Here is a 22,419-nt window from a genome sequence, read left to right as displayed (position 1 = left end):
CTAGTACTGCGGATTTATGCAGCTTAAGCTGAACACTGGAGGAGGCCTTTAAGTAAGAACATTTGTTCAATTTTAAGACTTCTTACATCACCTAAAGAGCGCCTGTGCCAGCAGAGTTGCCCAGGAGTACGCAAATCCATCGACTTTGCTCAGCGGCCGTGGGGAGCGGTGCCGGTGATTGTCTGCCTGGCCGATTCCTTTGGTGGATGGAATTAGACTCGCTCGCTCCTCTCGCCCGGGATGCTGCTGCACGGCGTGTTTGGCCGTGTGGGTGTGGGGGAGAAGGAGGGGATTGCTGCTGTCGGTTCTCGGATGGGTTGGCATCAACAGAGGTACGGGGTGGAAGGGCAGAGGGACCAGCGCATCATCCAGCCCTGGGAGAGCCTCGGCAGGGTTCGCCTGCACGCTGTGTGCTGGGAAAGATGAGAAATACCCCAAGGCAGCAGGACCTGGGTGTCTCGCAATGCGCTCCTGTGCACTCCTGAAATGCAAGAGTGACGTAAAAAGCCTGAGAAAATCCACAGTAAATCGTAGCAGTGTGTTAATGTTAAGAAATTAAAATTACATGACCAAAAAGACATTGCATTTTCAAATACAAAATGCAGGTTGCTCTCTAGGCACGTTTCAGCAGAATGTATTGAAGATGGTTCGCTTCAAGAAATCACTATAATGGGGTGATTCAGCAGTTATGAAGGAGTGCAGAATTGTATATTCTATTTGTATATATGCCTGTAGTTGATATTCGTTTACACTGTGAATTGTGTTAAATTAGCAACTGAATTTTTCTGCAGAAATTAAGCCCATATTTTGCTAGCAATGGGCCCGATCCTGTAGTGAGAGCTGGCGTTGCACTCCCTGTCATATAGCCATATTTAAAAGGGGATTCTGCTTTTTCCGACTTCTCTATCACAGGAAAAAAAAGGGAGGGAAGAGGGCTTTCCACATCTAGATTATCACTCTGAGAAAGGATATTTCTTTATTTGTTTATTTTTGGTACCTCGGCAGTGGTGCTGCCGCAACCACGCGTGTCTCAGCGTGGCACACCCTCTGTCCCAGCTCTCAGAGTCAATGACTGTCCCCTTCCGAAGGGGCAGCGTGCTGTGTGCTGTGGGGATCAGTTACCGGGGTGGCGAGGTGGAGTCTGAATCATTCGTGGCATTTCTCCTCCAGGCCTGACGGGATAGGAACTGTGACTGTAGACGAGAAAGAACGTTTCGAAGAGATCAAGGAGCGGCTTCGTTTGCTTCTGGAGAATCAGATCACGCATTTTAGGTAAAGGCAGAGAGCCCAGGCTGAATGCGAGAGGACTGATTTCCTCCCAGCTCCCTCCTATAAGCAACAAAGCCAAAAGGCAGGTTTTGAATGCATACGGGAATTTTACATATGTGGCACAGACCTACACAGGGCAGTGAAGCTTGCACTGTAGCATGTTTGTAGCTGGAGAGTGATTTTAAATATAGAACCTTTAAAGGGTATTTCAAACCATCTTGCTCCCATAGGCGTGGTAATGCTGTGGATTTTTTTCTAAAATTTAACAACAACAGCAAAAATATCCCTTATCCTCTTATTTCTCTGTTCCCCTCTGCTCAGTTATTACCCATTTATTTTCCCTTCTCCCTTAGTGTTCAGACAGGCAGAGCTTTCTGCAGGGATGTCACAGTGCAGAAGGATGGATACTGTCCCCACAGAAAGGGGTGAATTTCCCTCCGCAACCCAGCTGGGTCCAGGGCGGGTGGTGGACTTTGGCAGGCAGATGGGTGATGTGCATCCACACCGAGAGTCCCTGCGGAGCTGCCCCTCACCAGGGATGGTGCCTGGTTCAGCCAGGTACTTACAGCCTGGGAGTAAACGTCCTTTCCAGAGGGGTTTTATTTTCCATTTTTACAAGAAAGTGATGTTTAACTCTCTCCTATGAGATCTAAAAACTCTCCAGGTGACACCCAGATTTAATAAGCTGCTGAAACTCTCAGCTTATTACTACCCCATATTCTGTTTTGCTGCCTGAAAGTCCACACCATCAAACACCTTGTAGAAAGACTGCTCATTCCAGGCAGAGGGAATAGATTATTTTGGGGCATATTTAGGAAAACATCTTTATAGCGCTGGAAAGGCTTGTTCACGTGCAGCTGGTCTGATGGTAACATGATGTGGTTTTTCTAGGTACTGCTTCCCATTTGGCCGCCCAGAAGGTGCACTAAAAGCTACTCTATCGCTGCTGGAAAGGGTAAGCATAAGAATAACAGAGTAGTTAAAATTACCTGTATTCGTGTATCTTTCCATCCAGAAGAGCTTGAGGAACTGTTGCTTTTGCATAGGATGTGTAATTAATTATAGTTAATATTGAAATGTGGGGTTGTTATCTCTCCTGGTTCAGCTTGGAGGCCAGTGTGTAGCCTGGCCTCTAAAGGCAGCACAGCCTGCGTCTGTGTCGGTAGTTAAGGGTGGAGGATCTTGCTGGCAAGTATCTACACCACAGAACCTTGTAAACAATGCCTGGCTGCTGTCCGGTGAAATTCCCATCTCCAGGCAGGCTCGTTCCCTCCGTGTGCAGGAAACCTGCTCACCATCGTCCTCCCCATCCCTATTTCTGCCTTCCTGTTGCTCCAACATCCTTCTCACCTCACCTAACCTACAGAATGGCCAAGCCCAGTCCTAAACCCGAGTCAACCAGCAGAGCCCAGGAAGGGCATAACATTGCCTGGCACTGGGCAAGTTGTGATAGATCTCAATGTCATGCCCTAAAAAATCAAACGCACAGATTTCAGGGTGTGCTGTAGGGTGTAGATGCAGAAGGGGGATAATATGGCAGGGGTAGGTGCCACGTCTCAAGCTGGCCAAGGTGACCTTGTAGTGGATCCTACATATTGTACACATAGCCCAAGAGCCACGCAGAGCTTGTGTAGGAATGGATGCATGTGCTGGGCTTGGAGAAAAGCAGTTCTGTGTGCCCGATGCCACAACAAATCAGATTTTCTTGTGTCAAGGTTCTGATGAAAGACATAGTTACTCCAGTCCCTCAAGAGGAGGTAAAAACAGTCATCCGTAAATGCTTGGAGCAAGCAGCTCTAGTCAATTATACTCGACTATCAGAGTATGCCAAAATCGAAGGTAAGGCTCTTTCTTTGTGAAATTACAATTTTATTGTATTTCTAGGTGGCAACTGTGCCTGGGAGCTATTTTAAAGAAGCTCATTTGCTATTTTCTCTCTTGTTAATAAAACTGATGTGGTTCTGAATCATTTTTGTGGTGTTGGCTTTGGAAGCAGTTAAGAACGGAAGCTATGCAAAATGTTTCTTTTTCTGGAAAAGAGGGAGGAAACAGTTAAAAGAAACTGTAGTGCTTTTTTTTTTTTTTTGTCATTAGTGCATTTGGCCAGTGGTATAGTATTCAGACTCATGTCGTGGTTTTAAAAAACAAATTGAGAAATACTTGGGATGTCATCTTTGCAGCTGAAGGTATAGTGCAGATAATTGCTTGTGACAGTGGACTTCAGGAAAGAAATGAAAAATAAGAAGCTGAAAAACTGTTTAATCTATGCTTAATCATTTGTAGTGATTTTAAAATGTCTTTTTTCTGGGAGTGTTTCATTGTCTTTACAGTTTGCGTAGCAGTCATTGATCAGTGATCCTATACTTGCATCAGATTTCTTTCTTGTCACTCTAAATCCGGCATAGCTGATATTATTGACCTTTTAAATTATGAGAGAATAATAACCAGTGACCAGAGACACATGTAGCCATCAAAAAGACATTTTAAAGCTTGCTGGAGGATACTTGTCAGCTGAAGCGCTACGATCTGGTTGTTCTTTACATGTTAATCAGTTTATGTTGGTACCTTGTTCGCTGCTGTTCCCAACTTGAAACTCCTTCCCAACTTTATCCGAGTTCCCAATTGCTTAAACCTGTCTGTTCCGGATGAATGGTATGTTCTGCTCTAGACTTTGGGTTTCTGTCATGTGTGATGTGAAGCTTTCCCACAGTTGAGATTATCGTTGTATGCCTCTAGGACAATATTGAGAGGAGGAAAAAAAAACCACCAAACTCCCTCTGATTTGTTCTTAGTTCTTGTTTACGTGTAAAATTGGGTTTTTATATGACAAATTGTCCAGGTTCTGTACATGACATGTCCTCTCTTTTTCCATTTTTTTTCTGTCTAACGATGCAAATTGTGTACCAGTGGTAATGAATTCATTGTTATGCATCCAGTGAGAAACACTTAAGAATTGGGCACTAAAAGGATGTTTATCAACTCTTGACTTGGTAATGAGTGACAAAAATAGAGAAGGAACAAAGGTTTCATAAGCACTGTATTATCAGGCAATTTATCGAAGTACTCAACTTCACAGGATATTTTAATTGGTGTATTCTGTAAAATGCAATGTTTAAATATACTTGACGAAGATGGAGAAGGACTGAGAATCAAAAGCAGCTTTTCTGTTGATGAATGCTTCTACCCAGGGCTGGCTCCCTTAGGTTCTCTGTGTAAATATCACTAACTCTTTGGTAAGATTTGCTCTCTTCTTTCAGATAAATCTATGCAAAAACAAACTTTATGATCTGTAAGTAAAAATGCATTCATTTCCAAAGTAGAACAGTTAGTGTGTACTTTTCCTTTTGTGCCTCAATTCTTCTTGGTTGTGTTAATTATCTGCCCTATTTTTTGCACTGTGACTTTTAGGTCTGGGAATACTTTGAAGCAACAAACCTTTTTTTTTCCAGCTACCTTTTCAGAGAAATAGTTCATTCCACACTACCTGCTCTCTTCTGCTTTTCTCCTCCTTTATCCGTGATTGGCCACAGCCACTTTTTGATATTATCTCTGTAAAAGTGGTTGTAACACCAATTTCCAAGCATGCTGGGATTGTTAATTTGAACAACCCAACATCCGCCAGCTGCATGCATCAGGTTTTCTCTCATGAGCATAGTCTACTGTGTTCAAATACTTCCTTAAAAGAGCAAACAACAAATTTCTTTCATTGAGATGCGTTCTTGCGTGCTGTCCATGGCTTTGAAATCTTTCTTTTTAAAAGCTGACATTTGAATAGCCACATGTTTAAGAGAGTTTTGTCAGAGATGCAAAACCAAATCGGTGGTAGCGGTGCTTGAGGCTATGCTTATGAAGAAATACCTGTGAAAGCCTTAGATACTGAAGGCTGAAATCCTTAGTATCTCGGAGCCTTAAACCAATGAAATTCTATTTCCCTCTATTCATGACGTTTTGATCATTATATTCTTGCAAACAGTTCAGAGCAAACCTGTAGAGTCATGGTCACAGCCTCTCTTGTGACTCATGGGCATGCTGAATGGTTAATCCAGTAGATCTCCAGTGTCAGCCCTTCTTTTTTTTTTTTTTTTTTTTTTTATTTCTTCCTTTTATCCTGTGTGTATCCCAAAATACTCTACAGCTACTTTCCTTTTAACCTGATATAAAGTTTTCCTCTGACCTATAGCCTATAACCTCTTTACCTCTGACCTAAGCCTCTTGCATGCCCAAATCCTCTTTTATAGGGAAAAAGAGAGAAATGTATGAGCATCCTGTCTTCTGCTTGGCCTCTCAAGTGATGGATTTAACCATTCGTGAGTACCTACCACCCTCCTCTCCATGCTGTCCTCACTCTTTCTGTTCTCATTACCTCAAGAAAGTCCAGATCCAAACCAACTCACTCTCCTTGCTTCAAGTCTTTTAGCATTGGCTTGTCTGTTGCTTCTGTCTGTGAAACCCAGTGTGAGAAGTCCAGTCACTTTTTCTCAGCCTAAACCAGGTTAGACAATTAACCCATCTGTTTGTGAGAAGCTCAGATCGTCTGTAAGTTTTTTCAGTTCTTCTTTTTATGTCCGTGACCTGAATGCATTTTTACTTTGCTTCTGTGTAACCCCAATTTGTAAAGTGCTTGTCACTGGTACACAATCAAAAGGTAGCGGCTACATCGGGGAGAAGTGAGCTAGAGGTCAGATAAAGGACACTTGGAAAAAGCCATCCCTTTGCCTGCGTATCAGATCTTTACCCAATCCTGTGTATAAGATGGTATGAGGCTGTCCTTTCTCTGTACGTTAGATCTTACATGTCTCCTGTCTGTTAACTCTCGAGCGGAAGGATGCGCTTTACTTGCTCTTCCCCCTCGATTTTTTTACTGACTCCTTTGCACCGAGCTGTGGAGGGGACGTCCCAGCCCCGCTGTCCCTTGGAGATCCCCTCTGTGTCCTCAGAGCTCGCCCTCTCTGGTTTTCTATTTGTGCAGCGTTTCCTTTCACCTCCGTGAACGGAGCTTCTTTTGGTAACCCCATGCGTGGGGGGGCGGGGGGCGAGACGGGACGACTTTTCTTCTTTTCAAATGTCATGTATCACACATAACTGGGGGGCTGTGCGGTCCGCTTGCTCATTAATCCTGCATATCTGTTCTTGTTTCTCTCTTTTCTCTCCCTGTTGCTTTCTCTCTTTCATATAGAGAATCAAAAGGATGCAGGTGAACAATTGTATATGCATTATAAATCACTAGGACTGTCGGGTTATATTGATTTTGTTTTCTTTTTTCTCATAGCTCCTTAAGATATGTACTCCTTCAGGCTGAACTTGGAGATGCATTAATACTTAAGGAGTTAATTTGTGCTGTCTGCGTAACCTCCTTTTCCTCCTTCCTTAGAATAGAGTGTAGATTAGAAATACCTTATAGAAGCGTAGTATCTTCCTAGGAGACAGTTATAGAGGAGAATCTAGCCTTTGTAAAGAGAAAGTTTCTTATTTTCCAAAAGAACTGCAACTCATTTGGGGTGAAAAAATGTTGGTGATTTGGCCATTAATTTAACACACCTAACAAGCACATTTATAACTAAACTAATGTTCATTTTTGGTTTTCATACCTTCTGTTTTATGCCCTGATGGGAGGACTGGGTTTTTTTGTTTATTTATTTATTTTCTATTTTTTTTGTTAATGTGTAACAAACGATCCGGTGGGACAGAAGTCATGTTTGTCTCTCGTTTATGACCTGTGGTGACATGTAACAAGGCAAAGGTGCAGCTCGAGTGCCCGTCTCTTCGGAAGGGATGGAGGAGCTCTGCAGCCCCTGGTCTCGTTTCTGTTGTATCCCAGAGTCCTAGTTCAAAAGTCCTTGAAACCTGAACTGTTCATTTCTTTTTGTGAGTAGTTTGTTCTGTTTTGTGGAAGGGGAAAAGAAAAAAAAAAAAAAAAAAAAAAAAAAAAAAAAAAAAAAAAAAAAAGAAAAAAGAAAAAAAAAAAAAAGGAGTAGGTTGGTTTTAGCTCTGTTTGTGAAGGGAAATTGCTTTTAAAAAGCAGCACAAGAGCCTGGGGCAGGTTCTGCCCTGGCTTCCCCAGGCCTCCGCAGCTCTCATTTGGCCCAGGATCTAGAGCTATGGCGTGACAGTAAAATTAATTTTCAATAGCAATAAATATTTAGAAAATGGAGAATAGTTTTTCCTTACAGCTATAAACGGTGCAAATAAGCAACAGCAAATAGAACAATTCCAGTTATTACCACTAACCACAGTGGATTAAACTGAGCGCAGGCTGTTGTGCATGAAGCACAATAAATGCACCGAGCATCACACTTGCTGGCAGCGGCTCGTCACGTGTTTACAGTTTAGGAATTCAGAAGGATGTTTCTATGGCCCAGCTCGTTTAAAATAAAAACTGCTTCTTCTCGATGCTTGGAGCGAGTGAAAGGATGCAGGGAGTTGCAGCTTTGCTGCTTTGTGCCCACAAATCTCCCATTGTCTTAAATGAAAAATTTTCAGGCAAGGTCAGCAGGACTCAACTTGAAACCAGTTTCTCAGCCTAAGTGGAGTCAAAAGTGACTAGGGGTTTGGCCTGACTTTTTATTTATTTTGCCAGAAGCAAGAATAAAAATAAGATACTGAAAACAACTTCTTAAATACACAAATGTCACCCTTAGATGTCCTTTCTCCTGAAAAGTATGTAGTCTCTTGCCTTGCTTTAAAATATTGATTTGAAATAGAACATTAAACAGAACACTGCGCTAAAACAATTAAAGATGAATGACTTGCTTTAATTATTAATCAGACAAAATTACTAACACTCAGATTAATAAGTGCAACCTTTTAATAAGTGTTCATCTGCTTATTTATGTAAGTTGGGAATCCAGTGCTCCTTTAGAAAAGAGTAACTTCTCCATTCGTTAAGCACAGGATTTGGGAAGTGTGTTGAAGTGCTGTGACACTGGGGGAGCCCATGAACACAACACTTTGCACTGCTGGAGTTGGGTCCAGGCAGCTTTAGAGCTGGTGCCGGCCCAGGTGATAGTCGTCAGTTTGGCAATTAATTGTCTTTAGTAGAAGGCTTTTTTTTTTTTTTTTTTTTTAGTTTTCAGACTGAATATTTCTCCTATTGTGATTTGGTTTTGGTCTCTGTAAAGAGAGGCTTCTCGTGGCACTGCTGAGCTGATGCGCAGAGATGGAAAGTGGACGTGGGGCTGGAGGCAGCTCTCGCCTCGCTGCGCGATGCCCAGGCAGCAGAGGCTGCAAGTGGAAAGAGTCTGCAGAGCAGATGGACCTGCTGAAGTCCTATTGCTCTGTCACCAAGGGAAATAGGCTACTCTTAGGATATCCAAAAATACCAGCTTTTTACTTGTCCGGCCACCTCCCCAGCCCCTGTCCAGGGCAGCCAGGCTCCGGAGGCGCAGCATCGGGCTGAGCTGCATTGCACCGCTGGCGTGCACCATCCTCCTCCCGGCCAGGCTGGCGGGGAAGCCTGGCTTCCCTCAAAAACACACTCAGCGGTGGTGCCAGGGTGGGTGCAGAGCCCAAACCCAGTCAGAGCAGGGGTCAGGGCTGCCCACAGAGCAGTGAGGGGCTCCTACGGGGCTCCTGCAAAGGCAGACAGCCCTCAGGTGCCTGCATCAGGCTGGGGACCCGGGGACACGCGCAGGACAGGGACCGAGTGCGGCAGCTTTGGCTGTGTCAGCCTCAGCTGGCGGCGGCCGTGGAGCATCTTGCACGCAGTGCTCACCCCAGTAGGGATGGAACGCGTCCCCAGCCGAGGACGTGGGTGCAGAAGAGGTTGGGTTTTGATTCGAGCAGTACAGCAGGTTGTTAAGAAGCGGTGGTATTTTTCAAGGCGTTCATACTGGCCCTTGTCACAGTCCCCATGCTCACTTTACGTCACTCGCCTTCCCAGTTTCTGGATCTCAGCCTGGGAGCCTGTGTGCACGTATCCGTAACTCTCAGCGAGCGTGCTGAAGTACGAGGGGCTGAGCTGCCTGACGATTAACCTGGTCCAGGAGAAGGAGAGGTCCTGCGGGGTTTGTCAGCCCAGGCGCTGCTAGGCTATCACTCCCAGCATTTGTGATAAACCACAAAGCTTAAAAAAAAAAAAAAGCATTCCCCAAATAAATATGGATGCAAAATGTATGGAAACATCAGTCTTTGTAAGTGGGAGTGGAGACTGAAGTCGTTAATAAATCACACACTTCAACTCGGGCATAACTACAACCTGTATTTGTGTGCTGCTGAACTGCTGCTTTATTTCGTTCCTTCCTTGAAATGGCATTCGGCTGTGTTTAACGAACGAAGAATTCTTATGCAGCTTTGGAGATGTCCTCTTGCACTTTCAAAGGCAGTGTTTGAAGCAGTGTCAGAGTTATTACAAGAACTTCAGAAATCACAAAGATCTGCGTTGTGCCATTATCTTTCTACAAGTCTCATACCAACTGCAGAGCAATTTGCTGCCTGAGGCACGAGATAGAAGTCAGAGATGCAAAAATTCCTCCCTAGGCTGAATAACCATCAGAAAGTCAGGAGATCAGTTCTCTTCCCAGTTTGCTGAGTTTTGAGAGCTGAATTAGAGTCTCTTCCTGAGGTGGAAAAAAAATATTTCTAGGAATTTTTCTTTTAAGATAATATATCTTATTTTGAAAGAAAAAATTATATCATCACTGAAATCGCTTTCAGATACATGCAAATTCATTTCACGAATATAATAAAAGACTGCTTTGCCTCGTCCTCAGGCTAAGTCCATTATTCTCTATAGTTATCTTGAGAGCAGCAGCTCTCTTTATCATTGTCATGATTGGCTTGCAAATGAACACACACGTAATAACACTTATATACCAAAGCCTTTGGCAGGGTTTATATATTTTTAATTTTTACAAGGAAACCATGGAGTCAGTGGCTATGTTTTTTAAAAAATACAGAAAGTCAACAGTAGTCTTGTCCTATTGCAAGTCTAATTCTCACTGTTGCTGATGTGCTAGTAGCCCATCTAGCAGAAATCATGATGCTGAGTGAGAAATCTGTAGTTTGAAGATCTTCCAGTTCGTGAAGAGTCACACACACTGCATTGTATACGATATACATACCCAAAATAGCACAGACTTTTTAATGTACCTGTTATATTCATTGCAGGCTAAAGATTATTGCAAGCACAGCCCCAGAATTTGCCAAGTAATTTGAGTTTCTGCAAGTATTTTATTTGCAAGTATCATGCGGAAGCATAAAAACCTTTGGCAGAAGTTTGCCCAGGACTGCACTTTGTCAGGTTGTTAGGAAGGAAGAAGCTGCTCCTGCCTCAGATTGCAGTGCTGGAGGTGTTTAAATTGTCCCTGTTTGACACAATGTGAGCAGTGAATACCAGAGCATTTCCGATGCTAAACTGGCTGTGGCGAGGGATTAGAGAGGAAAAGGACAGGGAGGGAAGGAAGAAAAGCCAAAGTGAAACAAAACCTGCCGCACAGGCTGCAGCTGATCTCTGGCAAATGCCGTAAAACCCATCCAGCATTACCATCTCCTCGCTCCGAGCAGGAGCCAAGACACCCCGTGAAAGGGACCCCACATACCATCTCCGAGAGCTGGACCCACAGACGTGCGTAAACTCCAGCACCTCGCAGGGCATTGCTATCACAGCCCCATTTGTGTTTAAATTCACAGATGAAATTAATCACTTTCCTTAGCCAGACCTTAATCTTCTAAATTTTGTTGCTATGAAGAGGCAACAAAGAAAAGTGTGGGTCAGGGCTCACGAGGTGTTCTGTGCCCTGAGGAAGGGAGAGAGCTCTTTCTCTCCTCTCCTTCAGTTCCAGGTGGTTTTGCAGCCCTTGCGCACGAGCCCTGGATTTGGTTCTGAAAAATTTAAATGAACAAAAGAGCTGAATATTTGTGCAGGTTGGGCCAGATCAGAATGACATCAATGTTGCTGAACCTGCTGTAATCCCTTGGGGAAGCTTGTTTGCAAGAGCCAGTGGCGGTGGGGAGATGCCAGGAGCAGGAGTAAGGCGCAGGGGGGGTCTGTCACAGGTCTCCCCGAGAAGCGAAAGCCACCCCGGGGCAGTGCACTGAGAGCTGCACAGCGGGAGCCTCCTCCAAGCTGTTCTGTGCACGCTGCACCAGCAATTCGGGAAGTCCCGGTGCTGCTGCATCTCTTGCCTCTTCCTCCTCTGCGAATGACTTTTCCCTAGGATAGAAATCATTTGCACAAGTCAGACCTATCTGACACAACGGGGTCTGGATGTTGCAGTCAGTTTTTCAGTGGGTTGCTTTGGCAATGAGGGGGCTGGACTCATATTTAAGGGTGCTGAGAGTCACGGTGGGATGCAATCCTGGGATGTGATTTTCCCCAGGCTTTGACACTTTGAACTCTCTCTCTTTGACTCTCCCACCTTTGGAGCCCAACGGACTCACCTGGGTGGCGAGGGCTTCCCACCACGCGGTTGCCAGGTGCGGATGGGAGGAGATGTGCAGTCCCCTCTCCCTACGGTCCCTTCCCACGCGAGGACCATGGCACAAACTGCTCTGCATAGCGATGGGCAGTAAAATATTCTTCCTACATTTACATGTTGAGCTCAGGAGCCATCATTGAGTAGCCAAATTGAATTCTTGCTTATGTTTTAAATTAGAGTGCAAGTCATTAGGCCAATGCCCAAAAAGCAGTTATTTTTGTCACTTGAGGCTGACAGGTTTGTTTCTGGGGACAAAGCCACCCTTGGTAAACATTGAACAAGGATCAGGATGACTCCAGAGATGAACAAATAGATTTGCTTTTCCTGTTATCAGAAAACAACAACAAAAAAACCGCAGAAACCAGTAGCTTGAATCTGAGAGTCTGATTTAAATCATTACACAGCTTAAAAGACTAAAAATCTGTGTGTGTGTGTGCATATGTGTGTGCGTGCACGTGCACATTGTATGTGTGTTGATGTACGTATGTATATTTATGTATGGAGAGGGGAACAAACCTAACTCATAATCTTGAACTAACAGTTTACTCAAATAGTCGTTATTATACTTTGATAAGTGTTATAATTCTGTGAGAATTAAAAAGCAATCAGAAATCTACTTTGCACAAGCCAACCGATTTTTTTTTTCCCCCACTGGAAAATGCAAGCAAAATGGCAAGGACTTTTGGCAATAGAATGTCCAGATAAATATGCCAGATTCCTTGCAAATGGCATCATTAAAAATAGTCACAATGCTGCTAAAAACTGTTATTAAATGGAATGGAAACTATTGTGTTAACATATTCACAGTACATAATTTATTCTCTGAGTGTATGTAAAAGGAAAGGCTATTTTCTTTGAATTTTTCCTATGCTGATATTGTAAACTATATGACAGATGGGTCAAGTCCTGATTGCAGTATTCTAACATTTGGAATAGCAAGTAACATATTTGATAGAGCTGGCAAGTTTTTATATATGATTCAACCCAGAATATAAAAGCCACTAGAATTCCAAGTTGAAAATAATTAAATGAGCTGGAAACGATCAGGAACCACACATTTTTAAGTGACAGATTTTTTTACATGTTTAAATTGCACAAGAATATTTTATAGCTCCTTTTAACCAACAGTGATGTTTAATTCTAAAATGTGTAATTGATATTTGCAAAGCAATTAATTCCTATGGCTCATTATTCTATTGCTAAATGTACCTAAGCATTGGGGTGCTGACTTAAAGTCATCTTTTTTAGCTCACCTCTTCTGAATTACAGAGTTTTAACTGAATTACCCTATTGCAGTTTCCTCACGTGGCTGCATGAAGTGCAGTTTCATACTTGCATTGAATTTTTAGTTTTCTGATTGCACGGTACCGTAGGATGTTAGAACCCGCTGACTTCTAGAATATGTGTTGTCAAATGGTGTCATTACCATGTAATACTTCAAGTACCGATAAGCAAAAACCCAGCAGCTTATTCCATTTGTATTTGATCATTTCTGCTTATGTTCCTTTCGAAGTTTCCATCTTTTTGTCACTGTTTCTGAAGTCATTTAAATGTCTCTTTGCTTTTGGCGTCTCTCTCCGTCATGCACAAGCAGCCCGTCCGCCCAAGCCTAAGCCACCGGCTGGGCCACCATCATCTCCTCAAACGCAGACTAACATGATAAATCATATGCTCAAAGGCATGGCCAAACAGCCGCCAAGTACTGTAATAGTCTTCCTTCCTTTTACTCAGTGGTTTTCTAGTCTAGCAGTTGCTTGTGTAGTAGTAGAAAGCTAGTTCTCGTATGCAGCAATACCTAGCGCGATGTGGTAGGTTTTAGCGATTTAGAGGTAGCATTTATTTCAAAATGTCCACATTTTTTTGTCTAGCAATGTCTGACATATGCAACATTTTCAAATATCAACGTCAGCACAAAATAACATTGTTGTTGCATAACATTTTGCATGAAAACTATAAATATGTATGAGCTTTACATGATGTTGGATGAAATGTTTGATAAGTATATCGTATACGTTTCATGTAACTGTCAGTGCTCCAGCTATCTTAGCAGAATATTCTGATGTATAGTAACTTAACCAGGGAAATATTTAAAATAAGAAGAAAAAAAATTAAGATTGACATCTGCTGGCTGCCAAAGTTGTATAAGCATCAATATTTTCTTTAAAGACAGCATCTCTGAGCAGTTGTTCTTATTAACACTTTTGTCTTTTAGTTGTATTTGAGAGCAGATCAGTGTTGCAAATGAGAATGGGCCTGACGCTGCTCTGATCAATGGAAGAGCCTCCCCTTGGCTCTGGAGGTGCAGAAACAACCGGAGCTTACTAAGGAACATGGCCTTGAGCTCCTTTTGCACAAAAGGAAGAGGTTTCTTCTTGTAGCCAGTGAGGTGCTGGATTGAATAGGAGAAAGAATGAGTTAACCAGCAGCTCTCCAATTTCAGTATTTGCCCAATAAATTATATTAAGGAGAACCTGGTTATTTTTACTGCTTCCAGTGGTACAAGAAATGAATGGGAAACTGGAGAAGAAACCCCCAAGGCCTCTGTCTGTGGCATAAATCAGCAAAAGAGTAGAGTTTGTTTGTGTGGTGCTTTACCACGTTGCATCTCCCAGCCGAGCCAAGCACCTGCCGTGGCAGATTTCGGCTGAGCGAGCTGCTGAACTCCTGAAGACCAGCCCGTGTACCCCTCGCTCGACCACCCAAATGTGACCGTTCCGAAAAATATGGCTTTCCTTTTCATGGGAAATTTGTTACCTGGAAACAGGCGTTCAGGGAAAACTAGGAGCAGGCAAGATGCTGAGGGGGGAATGAAGTCCTGGAAGGTCCCCAAGCTTTCAGCAGGGCAGCGATCTCTCCCCCCGTTGAGCCACAGAGCAGAGCGCTGGCCGGCCTGGGTGCCACCACCCGTTTCTGTCTGATCAGCAGAGAAAAGCAAAACAGTAGCGAAAAGCTGGTGCGTGCAGAAGGCTGGAGCAAGATGCCCAGCCAGCACCTTGGCATCCTTTGGAAATCCCAGGGTGGCTGCTGGTAACAGCGCTTCGGTGTGTGCACTGCCAGCGATTTGCTGTGCTGGGCACATACGGTCTGTTGTACGCTGCTAATTGCAGCAGATCGATTTGGCTGTTTGGTTTGGGGTTTTTTGGTATTTCACCCATTTATGAAGTCTCCAGCTGTGATATCATGGAGAGGCCAAAATATACGTCAGTGCAGAGGTAGGAATTGGCGGGTGTAGCTACCAAAGCACATCACCCTGGCTGCACTAGAGAACTGGGACTGGCACTGGTCCCTAAGCAGAGGGACACCTCTGTGGTTCGATACAGTGTAGGTGGGTCCCCAGGCAGCAGGTCTCCTGTTCTGCTTCTCCTCAGGGTGACCATCACAGGGAGATTTTGCACTCCTCAGGGAAGGGAGCCCTGGTGTCAGCTCATAGAAAGAAACCTCCTGGGTTGCACGCAGCCAGCTCTGCAGAAATTGTCATTCCATGAAAATGTGATTATTTTATTTTTCTCTATATTATTTCTAGTGCAATACTCTAAATGTTCCAGCTTGTTAGCACCTCGGATCTTTAACATGTTATTAATAAGATAAATTACCTAGAAAAATATAATTATTTTTAAAAGTCTTCAGAGAACGCTGCAAAATAGCTCAACATGGCTAAACACCAAGCTCCAGGATTTAAACTCTTTGGTTTGTTTGCAGGGTTTTTGCTGTAAAGTTGCATCTCTTTTCCCATATAAATCTTACCTATGAATGCCCAGTGGGATTTACCACTTTCCACTCCCTCCAGCATGCGTAACTCCTTGACCCTTGTGGAGTTAAATCCTGGAGCAAGGCAGACCTGCAATTTTTGCTTTCAGTAGCAGGTGACATTTAAATTGCTCAAATCTGACAATTTATTAAAAGTGCAGACAGATTTGTTTGAATTGATCTTCTTCAAAGAATTTTAAAATAATATAGATGTGATTTCTATAATAGCATCATCTACGTTGAAGGATACATATTGTGCGTGTATTAGGGGCCAGATGCTGTCTTTAGGGAATGCGATGTTCTTAGTTGAGCTAATAAAGTGCAACCATAAAGCAAAAGAACTCTGACGGTATTGTGAAATTTGGAGCTGGAGCACTGTATTTTCATAGTATAATAACGAATGTGGCTTTCTGGTTTGCTCAGTACTAATTATATAAGCATTTAACATATGCATGAAAAGATCTTTAAAGCTGTAGAATATTATGGGATTTTTTTTTAAAACCTCTAAAATAACTTACTGTAGATCTAGCTTTTCATTCTGCCTCCCTTTTAACTCGAGTTCTTGTACTACAGAGAATGTAGGCCGGTTAGTCACACCAGCTAAAAAGTTAGAAGATACAATACGTCTGGCAGAACTGGTAATTGAAGTCCTACAGCAAAACGAAGAACACCATGCGGAGGTGAGCAGCGGCGCCCGGCGAGGTCATGTCCCCCAGGTCTTCCGCAGGCTCCGGTGCCTTGCTGGACGCTTTGTATATTTGTGTGATGTCTTCCCAACTGCTGCTGGGTTATCCTCTTTAAAAGCCAAAGGTATTCTTAAATAATGGTGCTGGAGTGTGATGAAGGCAACGTGCAGTTCAGGGAGATGGCTTTTGCAGAGGGAGGGAGGGATAAAGGAGGAATTAATTAAGTTCTGCTCTCCTCTACGCCAGTCTGCAGCTTTTCATACAGCACCAGCCGGAGCCGAATCTGGCTAAATATATTCACCACTGACTACATGCGAGAGCAAACCTGTCCACTTTTCAGGAAGGTCATATTTCCAAAAAATGTCATGTGTTTGTGCCTCCATCTGAAGGCACTAGCAGGATCCCTGCAGCAGCTTCCCGCTCCTGCTGTCCGGAGCTGGAGCAAGGAAAACCAACACAGAACCAAACAATTCTTTTTTTGTCCCATTCTGAGCATTCAGGTTGTTCCCAGGGATCTCCCTGGGATTAACTCACCTGATTAATTCACCTGGTTTCCTGTTGTCCTCTTCTGCCTTGGCTTATGGGGAATGCCTCAATTACTAGAATGAATTAATCTCTGTTACTCATTATTTGGGTTATCTAAGGCATAATATAACCATTCTTAAGTCTTCAAAGCACTTTAACGAAAAGATTCATGTTGTCAAACCACTGAAACCATGTCATAGTCAAATATAGACCAGAAAATCAAGAGGCTGGAACCCTTGACCCCAGGGGCAGCTGGCATTGCTGGTTGTAGTCCCGCTCTCAGCACGTCGGGACATTTCTGCCCAAGCAAGGGGCGTTGTGTACCCGTGTAAGTATTTGCAGGATTGAGCCATGAGTTCTTGATAAATCTGGTGCTCTTGGATACGTGTTGAAAAGTTAATCATTTTAAAGTTCAGAGTGAACAGTTATTGTTTATGACTGTAGGCAATGTAACACTCGTTCGCTATTTTCTCTTTTCCTTCCCATCGGTATATATAGACTCACTATATTTTGCATTAAGAGCGTTTGATAAATAATTTCACAGTCACCTAAAAAAATCATTCCAGTTTATATGAAATCTGCAGTATAATTTAACTTATTGATAATACACAACAATCCACAACACCCAACTAATGCCTGATTGCATATTTAAATTTCCTCCCTGTTTTTCTACTGTTCATTCAATCTTGGATGATCCTGGCAGGGGAAAGAGGTATGTGACTAAACCGAATGAAACGAGTCACTCCTGTCATATTTCGTGCATGCCCTCTCAGTGCCATGTTTCCTACTGGGATTTTACCCGGGTTGCCCTCGCTTCCGTAACTTTAACCCAGTAACAGCAACTTCAAGTCGGCTGCTTGCGGAGCTGGTGGCCTGACACAGGAGAGTAAATGTGGCGTAGCAGTCTGGTCCATGCATGTAGCAATGGGTATATTTTACGAGCGCTGCAGTTACATCCCAACACAACCCTACCTGCCTGGACTCTCTCCTCAGCCTGTTGTTACCTCTGTTGTTTTGCATTCACCCAACCTCTAGTACACTGTGGTGGAGATGGACTAAGTACTACACGAGTGCCTAGAACGGTAGTGGTCTTCCTCTGGTTTTGTCTGTATGTGCCTTGTACTGGATATACAGTATTTATATGTAGAGAGAGAATATACGGGGTGAAGAGTGAAATAAACTTGGTTTTGTACAAAAGCAACGGGGTGCTCCAGAGCACTCGCTTGCGCATGGGCTGTGATAACCTGTCCGAGGATAACGAGTGTTTTATTCCACTCATCACCAGCACAGGCTGGATGTACAACCAGCTGGGAAGGTTTTTAAAATGTGAGTTACTTGGAAAATAGTAGACTTCTGAAGGAGGGGGTTGCAGGGCCGGTCGCGCTCCGCCAGCCACGCTGCCGAGATCCTCACCAGGAGGAAGGCTCAGAACTGTTCTCCAGCATCTTTTGTGTCACAAGGTTTTGATTAGAGACAGAAGGTTAATGCCAACACGGATAGGAGGCATCCTGGTCCCTTGTTCTGAACGGTGACCTGGAAGGGTGAAATTCATCTCTCTCCAGAAGCCCGGCGCACTGTCGGTACGTTACTGAATCCCTGTCCTGAGGGTGGCTGTGGCATTTCAGCAGTGTGCAGGCAGTTGGCCAGCTCTCAGCACACTTTGAATTGCACCCAAAGGAAGAGAGAGAAGAGGCTGGGTGGTTTATCACTGGTTTTTATTATGTGTTGTAGCCACATTATGCTCTCGCTGTGCAATGAGAATTGCTGAGGTATTGCACATTTTTTTTCTGAATTATTCCAGGTGATTTTTTTTGACGTGTTGTCCATTCACCTGGAGGAGGTTTGGCCTGCAAAGTGTGACTCTTACATCTACTTTGGATGTTCAGTAGCAAATTAAATTGCACCACTTAGTGAAGAAATGCCTTAATTTACTGAAAACCAACAGTTTTTGCAATTAACACGTCCCCCCTTTTTTCCCCACATGGACATCCAGGCAGACTCCCTAATGAGAACCCAGAAAATAATACTCAGAGCATGGAAAATGTTCAAAAAACATTACAGCAGAAGTACCACGTCTTGTCAGTTGGGTTTGTCTTACCACCCGTAAGAAGGAAGCAAACCGGCACAGGCAGAGATGCGGCAGAAACCGTGTGCCTACGTCTGTAATCTGTGAGAGCGGGAGGTCTCTGTCATTGTGTCATCTCTCCCGCCTCCCTTTCCGTTCCTCCGGATGACTGATGACAAATGCCAGAGACAATGCCATTCACCTATTTTTAAACTTGGGTTTTCTCTCTCTATGTATACGTATGTGTATATGTATATATGTATTCTAACTCCTTGAGGTCATACATATATACATGTGTATCCATGTGTAAAATATACAATAATAGGTGTGTTTGGCTCAGAAGCACACTTTTTTTCCCCCCCTTTACATTGTGTTTTGAGCAAAGCAGGTAAGTAGATGGTAAATCAATGCAATATTACCATCTTGAAGGAGATTTTCAAAGTATGGTGTTACCGCTCCCGCCGCAGGAAGGTCCTACTCACCGAGACTAGGGAGGAGGAGGTTGAGGATCCTGACATAAGTTAAAATTTGACTTTTTCAGTAAAAGGGAAACTGTGACTGGTTTGAGCATTATTTTTTTTTTCCAGAAATGATCACACGCTTTTCTTTATCATTTCTCTTAAAAACAGCTTTTTTTTTTGTTTCCTTTTTCATGGAAGCAGGTTTTTATTGCAGGACTCTGAAGTGTTTATGTTGGGATTTGTTGCAGAAGATATTCTTGGGCTGCCCCTCTTTTCCCTCCCCCCAAAATGCCGCTTGCCTTTGGTCCTCTGCAGCGATTGCTCTTTGCCCGCAGACCTGTGGGCAGTATCTGATGGGCAGACGCGTGGCAGGCTCTTGGCAGGCAGGAACACAGCCAGAGAAACCGTGTCAGTGCAGGGACAGCCCCGGCACCCTCCTTGAAAAGCACAGGCAAGCACTACCAGTTTAGAGAGGACCCTCCGCAGCCCCATGGCTCAGCATCCACTCGTTTCCCACCTGCACTTTGGGGAGAAGGTTTGAGCAGGCATCAGGAGCAGACCTGCATCTTGATGTTTTCAGTTCCTGTATGAGTTTGCAGCGGTTTGATGCCTCCCAGTGCAGCCACATGCTGGGCTGGACACCAGCACCAGACGTGGGAAGAAGAGCGGAGGAGCATTGCCGTGTGTGCTCAGCCCTCCAGGCTCCCTCACCTCCGTTTCGGCTCTTCCACAGGAATGACTCTGGGTGTTATTTGGTTATTTTGGTTATTTTACATCTTGGATGTGCTCTGAACACATAATGCCCAGTGCCACGTCCCACCTATGTGCTGATGTCTGCACACCAGCTTTATATCAACTCGTGGAATAATAGCAGGATGGTGTCATTCTGCTTTATATTTTGGGGAAATGAAGGAGTGGAAATAGTCCCAAAGACCCCATGCCACTGGCAGCTGAGAAGTCAGGCCAAAGCAGGAAGAATTAACAAGGGTCCATGGCAGTCCCCTGGTTTTGGGGCACTGCTCCCTCTCCATGGCCAAGTGAACCAGCAGCTGGACCACACGTGCAGTTCTTCATCAGTGACTCAAAACTGACCCCTAAGAAACTGAAAGTCCGTTCTGCTTATTCCTGTCTGCTAAAACCTGCAAAAAATCCCCCTCCCTGACTGGCAATTCCTCTTCAAACTGATTCACCTATTCCCAGTCTTTTCCCTTTCATCTCCAGTCTTGAGCCTGTGCTAGAGGTTTCTTTTTCTTGCAAAGTGCCGGAAAGCTGTTTCTTAGGTCCTTTAAGTCCCTGAGTAATTTCCTATCCCTTCAAAATGACAGCACATGGTCCTAACGACAGCACTTCTCATATTATTGCATGTTCCCAGCCAGAAGTGATTACTAAACACGCATGCATGCATTTGCAGCATTCACATCTGAGCCATGTATGATGTGAATGTCACGTCAGAGAGCCCGTACAGTGAATTTGAAGGACCCATGTGCATGAGAATGAGTTACTTCACTGATACTTTTTGGTTTTCAAGTTTAGATATATATTTTTTTCCTGCCTCTGTGAAAATCTAGGCTTGCTGTAGATTTTTTTTATTTTTTTTTTTAAATCTTGGCATGTTGATAATAGAGCTTTGTAATCAGTTTCCTAATCAGTAGCATTCTGGAGGTGGTAGTGTGTTTCTATGGGTGTGTATAGCTGACCATGTAAAATGAACAGTGCTGTAATAACTTGTACTGGTGATGTTTGAAATATCTCTAAAGGAGAGTGTGAGTGATTTAGGATAGATTTTAATGTCTCAGGCTTGTAGATTTTCAAGACAAATAAAGTAGTGAATCCAGATAAAATCTAAGCTGTTGACAAACACACCACAAGCACAGTGAGGAAACTCCCAAATTTCTGTACTTTAGAGTAAGAATTAGTTGATTTTTTTTTCTGATAATTCACGTAATTAAAGATTAATGTAGTCATTTATTGTAAATTGAACAGACGAAACCTTCTCTGCCACGTTACAGCTGCATACCTTTACGGTGGAGCTCTGAATAGATCCTCTACAAGAAACCTTTGTATTAAAATAGCAGTGCCTAATTCCTGTGATTAGCACTGTCTGTGCAGGCTAGCACTTTAAAGCACTGTTCTCTTTACAATAAAGGTAGTTTCCATGGGATGCACTTTTTTTTTTTTTTTTTTTTTTTTTTGCGATACGTGGCCTAACATCTTTCCCTGTGCTTTATTAGAACTAATATTCTTCTTTTATTATTTTTTTCTACCAACTCTGAAGGCCTTTGCTTGGTGGTCAGACTTAATGGTTGAGCACGCGGAGACGTTCCTGTCCCTGTTTGCGGTGGATATGGATGCTGCGTTAGAGGTGCAACCCCCAGACACCTGGGACAGCTTTCCGCTCTTTCAGCTTCTAAACGATTCCCTCCGTAGTGACTGTATGTATTGTATTTTCATAATTTCTTTTTCAGTGGGCATCTCAGGTTACTGATAATCCTTTCAGCCTTTCCGTACTGCACAGAGAACTGAGATGGGTAGAGATTTACAGTGCAGACTCTTTTTAGCATCAGCTTGATTTTGTTCCATTTCCACTGGAAAAAAGCACACAGACACCCCTTAAATCAAATGCCTCGGTCGAAGGTGAGAAGTTGAACTTTTATTTTGCTTCATCTTCTCAAGTCTCTTGGTAATGGCTGCCTGATAAGCGGAGAATTAGGTACTCTATCTCACCGTCACTAAATGTGTGTATCGTTTTATATGTGTGTACTGCATTTATTTAACATGGTGTGAAACAGCCCCTGCTTTAAAAGATTTTATTGAAGGGAGGAATATATTAAAGTACATGGAAGCAGGAGTAATTCAGAACTGTGCTTTGTGAAATAAGGCTCTTCTCCAAAGCACATGTGCCCATGCCATCAGAACCCGTGAGGATTTGGCACTCTCCCGGGTGGTCCGACTGCTCCCTTGAGGGGGTGGTGGCAGAACTGGCATTGCCTTCAGTTAGGTCCCAGACCAGGGCTTCAGTTACCTTTGTTCGACCACATAAAAAAGCCAGAGACCCATCCTCAGAGAACAATTTCCAGCATCATGGTCATGAGTGACCAAAGAAGAAATGATTGTCTTACCTGCTAAAGCCGTAATGTTTGCCATGCTGTATTTCTTACACCCATTTTATTCACAGGCAGTAATAATCTATTTGTAAGTTTGACATTAATGGAAAAGAAGATTCATTGTCTGTTTATTTGTTTGGAGTAAGA

General features: G+C 43.5%; 1 protein-coding gene across 1 annotated transcript in view; it reads left to right on the top strand.

Moving 5' to 3' along the window:
* The window catches only part of CADPS (Ca++-dependent secretion activator), a gene marked incomplete at its 5' end in the record, with an annotated part of 138,621 nt that overhangs the window by 66,392 nt on the left and 49,810 nt on the right, over positions 1-22,419 (top strand). Inside the window, 7 exons of the mRNA XM_010081827.1 lie at positions 1,171-1,272; positions 2,161-2,224; positions 2,985-3,108; positions 6,446-6,463; positions 16,005-16,111; positions 17,346-17,354; positions 21,444-21,600. Coding sequence (XP_010080129.1) covers positions 1,171-1,272; positions 2,161-2,224; positions 2,985-3,108; positions 6,446-6,463; positions 16,005-16,111; positions 17,346-17,354; positions 21,444-21,600 — 581 coding nt within the window. The remainder of the gene's footprint in view (positions 1-1,170; positions 1,273-2,160; positions 2,225-2,984; positions 3,109-6,445; positions 6,464-16,004; positions 16,112-17,345; positions 17,355-21,443; positions 21,601-22,419) is intronic.

Source organism: Pterocles gutturalis, unplaced genomic scaffold (assembly GCF_000699245.1).
Source record: "Pterocles gutturalis isolate BGI_N339 unplaced genomic scaffold, ASM69924v1 scaffold79, whole genome shotgun sequence".
NCBI classification, from domain to species: Eukaryota; Metazoa; Chordata; class Aves; order Pterocliformes; family Pteroclidae; genus Pterocles; species Pterocles gutturalis.
The sequence above is the reverse complement of the archived record's forward strand: the minus strand, read 5'-3'. Positions and strand labels throughout refer to the sequence as shown.